At 50.4% G+C, this 11,229-nt stretch overlaps 1 protein-coding gene across 1 annotated transcript in view; it reads left to right on the forward strand.

Moving 5' to 3' along the window:
- Nucleotides 1–321: 321 nt before the first annotated feature.
- The window catches only part of SLIT3 (slit guidance ligand 3), a 587,735-nt gene continuing 576,827 nt past the window's right edge, over nucleotides 322–11,229 (forward strand). The window contains exon 1 of the mRNA XM_070569056.1: nucleotides 322–949. Within this exon, the coding sequence (XP_070425157.1) occupies nucleotides 753–949 (197 nt within the window). The 5' untranslated portion in view covers nucleotides 322–752. The remainder of the gene's footprint in view (nucleotides 950–11,229) is intronic.

The raw sequence follows: 11,229 nt of genomic DNA on the forward strand, positions 1-11,229 counted from the left end.
GGGGTTGGGACTGAAGGAAAGAACTCAAGTAGAGGGTCTGGCCCAGTGCCAAAAAAAAGAAAAACTGCCACCAGCCTGATCACTCCTTGGCTCCTAAGAGTGAATGAGTCTCAATTGTGGGGCCCTGCTGGCCGAGCCCCTTTCCTGCCCGGTTCCTTCCCTCTCCCTCCTCTGCTGCCTCCTCCCTCCGGGCCCTCGGTCGCTCCAGCAAAGTTCCCAACTTAGTCGACATGACGCGCGGCGCAGCCAATGGGAGACGGAGCTGGCGTTTTTGGGGGGGCGGGAGGGGTGGGCCCGCGTCTCCGGTGTCTGCCCTGCTCAGTGAATGGAGAGAGCGAGCGCCGGCCGCTCACCCGGCCGCCCCGTGCCCCAGCCGCCGCCGCGCTCCCGAGCCCGGCCCCAAGCCGGACCTCCCCGGGCGCCGTGCCCCACTGCGCTCGCCCCAGGTCCCCGACCCGGCCCGCGCCCCGGTCCCGGGGCCAGCGGGCCCAGGGGGCGCTCCGCACCTGGGCACTCCGAGCGATGCGCAGCGGGGTAGCGCCGGCCCCGCCGATGGAGCTGCTGCCGCCGCCGCCGCCCGGCGCGCCCCGCTCCGCCCGCGCCCCGTGCGCCTGAGCGCCGAGCTCGCTCCTCCTCCGCGCCAACTCCACCGCCCACTCCCCAGGCCGCTCGTGCTCCCTGCGCGCCTCCCCGGGCTCCACGCGTCTTGCCCCGCCAAGGCAGCCTCCTGCGGGCCCGGGCCCCTGCACACCATGGCCCCCGGGCGAACAGGGGCCGGCGCCGCCGTGCGCGCCCGCCTGGCGCTGGCCTTGGCGCTGGCGAGCGTCCTGAGCGGGCCCCCGGCCACCGCCTGCCCCACCAAGTGTACCTGCTCTGCCGCCAGCGTGGACTGCCACGGGCTGGGCCTCCGGACGGTTCCCCGGGGTATCCCCCGCAACGCCGAGCGCCTGTGAGTACCCTCGCCCCGCCCCACCCGGGCCACCCACCTGGGTCCCACAGAGGGGCCCCCAGGCACCAGATCCTTGTTTTCCCCGTGGCCGCGCTGAATGCGGTCTTGGCTCTCATCCTCTCCTGGATCGGATCTTCACTCTGAGTTGGGGGTCTGTGGCTTTGGGCGGGTTCGGGGAGAGAGGTCTGGAAGCCCCCTGCGATAGGCGAAGAGCAGTGTCTTTCTGGGGGTGAGAGCTCCCGACTCAGGGCCCGCTGACAGCTTCCAAGGAGAACGCTGGCAGGAGGCGAGGGGAGGAGAGAACACCACAGCCAGTGAGGTCTTAGGGTGAGGCTAAGGGGTCCGCGCTCATTAAAGAGGGGGGCGAAGGAGAAAGCTGAAGGGTGATGGGGCGTCAGGGCACGGAGACAGGAGAGAGGGCCCAAGGCGACAGTGACCGGCTTGGAGATCAGCCGCTCTCTGGCTGCCCTTGCGAGGAAAGTTGAGAGTGTGCTTGAAGGTCTAACTTCTGAGGAGCCTAACGAATTCAGAGTGGGTGCTTGCAAAACCCGCCGTGCCTGGAGCGCAGCCTCGGAGATGCCAAGTTGCAGCCCGGGTGAATTTTTTATGGCTGGGTTATAAATGCCTCCCCAAACGGGCCGGAGAATGGAAATGCTGACAGCCCTTTAAATGAGACCGAGCGCTATAATCTTACAAACCGCACTCAGCCTCGATCCCGGGCTTGGCAGCGAGAGGAGAGGCGCTTGGAGAGTGGGGTGGATTGACCCTCGTTTTAACCCCAATTGTGCAACCAAATATTTACTTTTCATATGTCAACGTTTTGGAAACATTTATCATTTTGATCCTCGGACTAAATTCAAAACTTGGACTCAGGGGTGGGCTTTTCCTAGCCCGCAGTTGGGGAGTGGGGAAGGAGCGAGAATTGGAGGGGGCTGGAAAGCCTGGGAACACAGCCCAGAAGTGGGTGAGCGTTTGCTCTGGTGTGCTAGACTTCTCCGCCTTGCTCTGCCCCTTCCCCACATGTCTGAGGGGTAGGTGTGTGGGTCTTCCATTCCGCCTTCTTGACTGGAAGCTTCTTACACTGGGAGCGAGTGGCATGAGTCTCCGATGAATTGTCCCTGAGTGTGTTATTCCTGTTAATCACCGCCTGTCACCCCACCTCTCTCCTGCTCACTCTTTATGTGTCCCTGGGCGGACGCTCAGTAGAACTGCCATCCCTTTTCCTGGAGCTTTCCTTTGGCTCAAAACATTTTTGTTCAAGTGTATGATTATTGTGTGTGGTCGAACCATGCAATTCTAGAGAGTTGGAGCTGAACTTTCATTAACACAGAGAGAAAACCAGCCTCAGAAATGTGAAATGACTTGCCCAAGGTCACACAGAAAGTTGATGGCAATAAAGGGCCAGAATCCAGGTTTCCACCACTTAATTCAGACATTATATTTTACCATACTAGTGAAAAACTTGTTTTGGTAGCATTTTTGGATGCCTGTAACTCATAAACTAAATTCCCCTCCCTCCCCCACTAGGGCCAGCCACATGAGTTAGTGAAATAATAACTGAGGCTAATGTTTAATGAATGCTTACCGAGCCTTGATTTGTTTACGGGTGTTATCTCATTGAATCTCTACAACAGTCTTATTAGTTACATAGGTAATGCTTATTGGTCCACTTTACAGTTAAGCCATCTTGCCATTTGCTCAAGGTCGTGTAGCTAGTTAAGTCTTTGAATTCCAGCATGTCTGGCTCCTGAGTCCATAGCTCCTACCGCTCTGCTGGACATCCTTCAAACAAGCATCAGTTTGGGCTAGGATCTATAAGCAGACAGTCCTGGAAAGGTTCTCGCTGGGCTCCGATCTTAGAATACCAGTCTTAGAATAGGCTGCTGTTGCTGCGCCTTTGGGTGCGCCCTGCAAACATCAGCTTGCTTTGACATTAGCTCTCCTATTTAGGGTCTTGGGGCTATTTCTCTCTCATCTTCAAAATCATCTTGCATGTTTGGGAAATCGAGGAGAGTGGGCCCTACTCCTTCTGGCATGGAGAGAGTCTTCGAAAGCTGTAGGCATGGCACTGCAGCCAGCACACCACTGGCCGCCTCCCCCAGGAGCCCTAGGCAGCTTGGGGCTGCCCTTCTACTCCACAACTGAAGACACTGGGTGGAGACTGGAGTCCTGGGCATTCCCACGGGCCCCCTGCTGCAGTCGTGGTCACTGGCGGGCAATGGCAGAGTAGGAAGTCCTTTGGAATATCTGAGTCTCATCTGCCTTGCTTCTGGTCACTGGTGCTGCTTTGGCTCAGGTGCATGGGGGCCATGAGGCTGCCAAGGCTGGCTCCTCAGCTCCTCATTCTAGTCTCCTTCCTCCCCAGGAGAGGGGGCAGTCTTCAGAAGCAAGCTGGGTCAGGATGAGCGCAGGGGTTAAGAGCAGCCCACCAATGGTCCTTCATCGCCCCTCACCCTGTCTCCGTCAACTCAGATGTAACATTTCAATTCTGCAAACTCTTGGGGGGATATTTGGCATGTCTAAGCTGTGCTAAGGATTTCTTTAGGGAGGAATTTCTCATTCATTCCTCCCTTCATTCATTTGACAAACATTACTTGAGCCTCTACTGCATTCCAGTAACTGTGTATAAAATCACTGCATATACAGAAGAAAACCAGCAATTCAACTTAAAGAATGTAAGCAAAGGACGGAGAAGGCAACTTCCTCTGGTGAGCCTCTTTGGCTTCCCAGGGCTTATTTTTTCATGGGGTCTAAGTTTTGTCAGCACTGCCTCGGATGCTCGGGACCTTTCTAAAATCCAGTTTTCTGATCTCAAGTGTTTATGTTATGGTTTATAACAAAGAAGCAGCATTTTCTCCCTCTTCATTCCTGCTGCGCTACCTACCAAAGAGGCTTTTATGAAGGGATGTGTGTATGTGTGTGTGTGTGTGTGTGTGTGTGTGTGTATAGTTGTTTCTCTGGGTGTTTTTGACTTCTGAGACCTCATCCGCTCACGGTCCGCCATTCAGGAGAAGTTGCGTGGGGATAATGTGGTCACCCTTTGGACTTTGCTTCAGGCCTGGAGTGGGGCCTGTTAAATTGTTCATAATTAAGCTGGTGTCAGAGTTGGGGGTCTGTGTTCCAGCTTCTTCTCCAGAATGTCAGCGCATCACACAGAAAGAGAAACTCTCTGTCGTTTATAAACTACTGACAATTTTTTTTGCACTCAATGAGGAGGTGACACCCATGAGAAAGCTAAATAAACATAGAGGAGAACTCAGTGTAATTTATTATCCGTGCAGCAGAGTTAGAGGACAAGAGGAGAGGAAGTGAATGGCGGTGCCTGAGACAAAACATTTACCATGGAGCGCAGAGTAAACAGATGTTGCATTTACCCTTCTGAGTGCAAAAGGAGCCCACAGATGTAATTCTTCTCCAGCCACAATCTCGGCCTGGAAGAAGAGGAGACAGATGAAAATGAACTCTCACGTGGGGCCCCTTCTCCCCGTCCTGCCTCAAGGCAGGCGGAGGCCCGCTTCTCGCCTGTGGCGAGGTGGTGGCCTGAACAGCGGAGTGGGGCAGGAGTGGACATCTTTGGTTTTTCACTTGGCTCTGGAACATGCTGGAGACTGCTGTATTTAAATAAACATTTCCTGTTTGCGAAGGAAAACGGGCGAAAGGCTGAAACGTGAGAATGTGGTAACTTAATTTTCTCCATCACTCCAGATGACGGCAAGCTTCGCCGGTGGTTGGGTCCAATAAAAACCGACACCGTGTCATAGGCTTTCCCTTACTTGACCACAGAGGTCCCGAGGTCAAGTGGGAGACTTTCCAAGATGCTCAACAGCCAGGCTCTGCGTCCTGGTACTCTCAGCCCTCAGGGCCAGCTCAGAGGACCAGGGGCAAGCTGGTGAATCATGGGGCCAATCTGGGCTGACAACAGTGAGGTGGCCTTTCAGGGAAGCAAAGTGCTCTCTAGCTTGACATGAGCAGCTGAGTGCACCTGCCTCCAGTATGCTGTGCAACTCTAAACAGATTGCTTTACCTCTCTGGGCCTCATTTTCCTGAAAGTAGAATTCTAGGATAAATGGTTTTCTGTGTATAGTCTGCAGTTCACTGGTGAACTGTCACGGTCCATTTCCCCAGTGCCTAGAATAGGGCCTGGTACATAGTAGGTTTTCCACAAGTACGTGTTGAATAAATGAATGATGAGTCTCAAAAATACAAATCTTTCTTTAGTTCTTATAAGTGAAAGATGGGCAATTATAGATTTGCATTTTTATGTATGGCTAAGGGCTACTTACTAATAACCTATTACATGAGTTATTAAGGGTTTCGAAAATTTGGCTTTCATGAACTAAAATTATTGCCTTCCTAGTGTTACCAAGGACTCCTAATGAGTGATCCACGCTGGAGTCTGGTTGCCAGGCGTTGCTTAGCAACCTTGCAAAACTCCTACTGTGCACATGCCCCTGAAAAGAGCTAGAAATCTTGAACACTTAAACCGTAGGACTTTCTAATCAGGCACTCATCAGCTCCATCCTGTGCTCTCTGCGGTTTTTGATTGCTGCTCTTCTTGTATTAATTGATGTATTTGTAGGATCATTATTAAGTTTTGCTTTTGCCGATCATCTGGGTCTTAAATTATTTCTGCATTTTTGCCATTTTGATTGTTGTTTTGTTTCTCTGCAGTTCTGTGTGCTGTCACAGAGTTCTGTCTCCCCTGAAAGTGAGAACGATGGGTCTGAGAGTCGTGCGAGCTTTTGCGCTGACTGAGTGGGCTGTGGCAGGCAGGTGTCAGTGCCTGGTGGTCCAGGCATGGGCTCTGGAGACAGACAGCTCTGGCTTGACTTCGGGCTCTGTTTTGTCTTTGCTGTGGCACCCAGGTGGGTTCCTCCCCTCCTCTAGGCAGCAGTCGATTTACTCCCTTGTACGGCCTTCCCACACCAGTGATCCAGGGGTGGTAGTTGCACTGGCCCCGTGGGAGTGTTGTGAACGGGCCCTGAGGCAATCCGTGGAATGCAGGCAGCATGGTGCCCAGCCCATTTTTTCTCCAACTGCTCTTCCTTCCCCGTAACGTGTGCATAGTGAACGTTCCTCTTGGGGACGATTAAATGAAATAACGTGTACGAAGTGCTTATCACAGTACTGGCACATAGGCCTCCGCACACTAGTAGTAACAGCGACCATAGCTCTCATTTCCATTTCTTCATCTCAGGCCCCATCCAGCTGGAAGGTTTGAGATGCCCACGGTAAATGTGCCCTCTCGAGGCCACTTCCTTGCCTGCACATAGACTGTGCCCAACACTCTCGTGCCTGGCCCCCTCCCCCCTCCTCTCCAGCTAAACCCAGGTTGTCCTCTGTTCCATGAAAAGGGGATTATGGTTGAAGTGGTTTATATCTTTTCCATGGGCGTGCTGCTTTGTGGTCTATTTAAATAAGGAATGCGTTTTATTTATTTATTTTTGGAGGTTAATTTTCATGGGGAATTTTTGGCCCTGACTTTTTTTTTTTTCAATTCTCGTTCCTCCTGCCTTTCCCTAAATACCTCCTTTTACTGACTTCCCGTGTCCACCTCCGTTACTGCTTTTACTTGAAACAGCTGTATTTACTAGCTTGCTCCACCCTCATTATGTAAGGTGGTCTTAACCCTTTTTAGAACTGCTGGAGAGAAAACCACAAGGCTTCTCCAGCGAGCGTTTCTGGAGCACCACTGATACCAGGTGGGACAGATGCAGAGGGCGCCTGCTGTGGTGCCCCGTGCTGAGTTTTCAAGGCTCTCAGTGATTCGTCATTCTCCATCCTTAGAGTGAAATCAGCCTTGCCCAGGTGGGAAGAGCTCACAGTAGGGATCCTCTGCTGCTCTGTTCTGAAGACCTGGACTGTGTTTTGTAACTACTGTTATTGCTGGTCTGCCAAAGCCTATACTTTCCTTCCCACTCGCTGTGGTCTTCCGAGTTCTGTTGCCAGCACCGTATTTGATACAGCTGTTCCCTGGGAAACATTGGTCGAGGGGTGTGTGATTCAAAATCTCCAGCACTGAGTGGCTTGGGAGGTGGGAAAAGCGATGATCTTTGTGGGTAGCTGTGTAGACTCCAGACCCAGACAGGGTTCACATCCTGTCTTTACCACTTATGAGCTGGGTGACCTCGCTCTCCTCATTTGTAAAATAGGAATAATAAAAGTACCCCCTTCATAGAATGCTATGAGTGCTGAATTAACTCACATAGACTGCCCGGATCAGTAAGCATCCCCCGTGAATATTCCTATCGTTATTACTATCATAATTCCTACTGGCCGTAGTCATCCTTCCAGAGCATGCTCAAGATAAAACCTGATTAGGAAAAATATGAATCGTCAGGGTCGAAAGGGGTCCTCTTGTCCAAGTTCCAACCATGTGCAGGTTGATCTTCCACCAACATAATTTTGGGGAAAATGGTCCTTCTCTTTTGCTTGATTACATCCAGTGATGAGGAACTCAGTTCTTCCTAAAGCAATTTATCCTATTTTAAAAACCGTACTGAGGAGAAATTTTTCTTTGTTTGAAGGTTGAGCCTGTCTTTCATTGCTCGTTATTACACAGAGCAAGTATAATTCTTTTCCCGAATGATAGGATTTCAAAAATCTTATTGCTGTTATGTTTCTCACCACCCACTTACCCAAGTCTTCCTCAAACTTTGATAATTACCTCGACTATTCTGTGCGTGTTAGACTTGAACACAGGCCCTCTCCCCGTTCCTGGTGACCTTCCTCCAAATAGGGTTCCAATCTTCTTTGCCTCATATTAGAGCTCCCTCACCAGCTTGACCTCTCTCAGTGCGTTCTACAGGGACATTTCACTTGGGACAGCCACCCGCCTGGCCTGGCTCATTTTGACCAGGCTGTTCACTGCATCCCCAGTGTCTGCCCAGCACTCCCTGCTGTTGGTTCTATTTTTCCCCCATCCCACACGTGTGCGGTTGACTCTTGAGAGTCTAAGTGCAACACTTTGCATTTATCCTAATTAAATTTTGGCCAATAGTTTCATTTCATCAGCTTTTCAGGAAGATTTTCTAGTTTTATTTTCTTATCTAGCATATTACTCTCCCTCTCCCGATTTCCTCTGCAATTTTAGCCGTCTTGCCCTATGGATCTTTATCCAGGTTGTCAGGATAATCAGCAGAGTCCTCTCTGCTTTTTTCGAAGTCGTTCTAAGGTCTGGGGTGCAGATTATGTATATATACTGTCCTTTTCTGTCTGGCTGAGGTGGATGAAAATGTTGAGGTCTTGTTGGCCTGTGGCATCTTCTTTCCTTGGGCTTCTGTTCATATTTTCCCTGGAGTGATTTCCTATTAATGCTTAATTCCTCTGTTTGTTGAATTGTCTGTAAACTCTTGGTTTCTCATAGCGCTTTCCGTCATGACTTTAGCTTCCCCCTTGCCCTGTTAGGATGGAGCCCCACCAGCATGGGAATGTGGTGTGTGTAGGTGTGTGTGTGTTATTCTCTCCTGTAAAGTGTTTTAGCCTGAGAATTCTGTTAGTAGCTGCACTCAGCTGGGAAGCCTCAGTTTCTCAAAGGGATTTCTCTTAACATCTTGGGGTGCCCACTGGCACAGGGCACATATGCTTGAGTAGGGCTGGAAATGAATGCGATGGAGGTTGAAGCATAGAGGACTCTCCCCAGAGCTCCATAAATAATAATAATAATGACAGAAACAATCACCACCTCCACAACAGCTCCCATTTATTGAGCCCCTCTTTGTGCCTGGCACTACTCTCACACTTTACGTGCATGGACTCAATTAATCTACCAATCACGCGAGGCAGGGACTCATACTGCCCTCGTTTTACAGATGAGGAAACTGAGTCAGAGAGTGAAGTCACTTCCCCAGGTAGGAGCAGTGGAGTCAGGGTTCGTCCAGGCAGTCTGGTGTCAGGTCTGTGCTCCAACCACTGGTCATGCCATTTCTGCCAAAGTTTTTTGTGTCACCCTCTTCTCTGTCTTCCAAACCCAGTTCTCAGAGTACAACCAGAAGAAATAAAAAAACAGAAAACCTCACTGAGTTCCAGTTGAATCAGGGAACACCTGTTCAATGGAAGGCACCCCGGGAGGAATGCCAGAGCTATGTTCTGGACGCCTGGCCAAACAGCCATGTCCAGTTAGGGGAGTAGGTGGCATTCAGATTGGAGCTTGAGGATGAGTAGGGTTCCCATAGGTGGTAATGAGAATGGGATACAGATTTGCAGAAGTTCATGGTTACATGGAACCTATGAGACCCAGAGCCCAATAGAAAATGATAGGACCTGTGTTTTAGGAAGTTTCATCAAACAGAGGTGTTTAGAACCGAATCCAGTAGGTCAAGTCTTAGGAAAACTATCACCAGGGTTATGTGGCTGATTATTGTTTTTATTTTGAATTTGAAGGGATAAACCATCCAAGAACAGTTCTGATGGGTCTTCTTGACTAGTATTTTCCCTCACGAGTATCTGCTGACATTTTGGCAGAGAGAGTTTCCTTTCCAGTTAAATGTACTACTCACCTTCTCTCAGCCCTGATCCCTACCCTGAGAGCAGGTCCTTCTAGAACAGGATGCATATAAGATGCATCCTGGCTGGAGTGGCCGTGACTTCACTTTTTGGGGCCTTCTCACTGCCTGTGTGGGCTCAGACTCCTCTTCTCTTGTCCGAAACACCGGTCTGGGTTCCTGACCCCTGATTCATTCTGCATTTGGCAGCATTGTGGACTGTGATTCCTGAAAGTCTGCCAGCACATTTAACCACCCACCTTGACTCCCTCGAGTTTTTTGGCCTCCCTAGTTCCTGTCTGCTGCCCAGCGTACCCACTCCTTGCTCCCCTGCCCTCTAGAATTAGTATATGCCCTGACTGGGGCTGGTCTGCATGGTGTGGAGTCCATGGTCCTCTTCTTCTGTGAGGTTTGTGAACTTGACTGTAGACTTGGACATCTCTCCCTGAGCCTGAGCTGCACCTGGCTCCTGCCTTGACCCTTCCAGCTTGGCTTCTTGCTGTCTCCTGCCCTCCACGTAACTCTCTGTAGCCTCAGTACTGAATTTGGACTTCCACCATCTAAGCCTCAGGTCCTGAGATTGGATTTCAGGAGGCTCTCTGTGGCCTGGACCTTCATTGGAGACTGGAGACTCCCAACCCATGGCCGTGTCCTGGAAACAACCTCAGACTTCCTCTTCATGGCCATCTGAAGCCTTTTATGATGCCTAGGATCATAGGTAGGGGTGTTCTGGGGCTGGACTCTGTGAATGATGAATTACTTACAATGTGCTCCTGTGCTCCCTGCAACCCAAGCAGAGAATAGAGCAGATTGTTCTGTGATTGAAATGCTCAGCAATGTCAGTTTCATTGGAGAGCTGTCCTGCTCAGAAATGTGTTGCAGAAGTTTCTGGACTGCCTAGCACTTTCTGGACATTCTTTTTATTCTTTTTTTTTTTTTTCCTTTTTGGTAAGGAAGATTGGCCCTGAGTTAACCTCTGTGCCGATTTCCCTCTATTTTGTATGTGGGATGCCACCACAGCATGGCTTGATGAGCGGTGTGTAGGTCTGTGCTAGAAATCCAAACCTGTGAACCCCAGGCTGCCAAAGCAGAGTGTACGAACTTTAACCACTCTGCCACCGAGCTGGCCCCTCTGACATTCTTTTTTTCTCCTCCCCATCTGCCCAGCTCTCTAATGTAGGTAGAAAAGTATTTTGTAAATGGAGTTTCTGAGTGCTATTAGTGAGAAGCCAATGGGGAGTTCTATTGGATGTGACCTTAAATGAGTAAAAAGACCTAGGCGGAATCCTGGTTTCCATCATTTTTTTAAACTGCACGACCATGTAGGAGGATCTTTCCAAGTCTTAGTTGTCTCATATGTAACCTTTAGAATGGTAGGAATAACACTTCTCTCATGGGGCTGATGCAGGGTTTAAATGAGATCAGATGTCTGCAAATGCCTCCTGAGTTTAGTGCTATGCAAGTACCTTAATGAGTCCACCCACCCTGTCTGATTTTAACCACTAAATCCTGTATCTGAAGGATGATCAGGATTCATCTTCGAATCGTGCATTTACCGATGAGGAAACTGGGTGAGCTCCAGCGCCTTGCTTGGAGTCGCCCATGTCCTGGAACTCTTACTCGGGGGATTTTTCCTTTTTGTTTTTTCCCACTTATCAAGACGCACCTTTTACAGATGCAGATATAGCCTCACACCAGGCCTGTCAGCAACCCAACAAGGTGGAGTTTAGAGGACTTTTTGCCTAACTGGGTGATTAAGAAGTGGCAGCGTACATGACAGTCAGACCAAAAAAGGGG

The sequence above is a fragment of the Equus przewalskii genome, chromosome 13, assembly GCF_037783145.1.
Source record: "Equus przewalskii isolate Varuska chromosome 13, EquPr2, whole genome shotgun sequence".
Classification (NCBI taxonomy): Eukaryota; Metazoa; Chordata; class Mammalia; order Perissodactyla; family Equidae; genus Equus; species Equus przewalskii.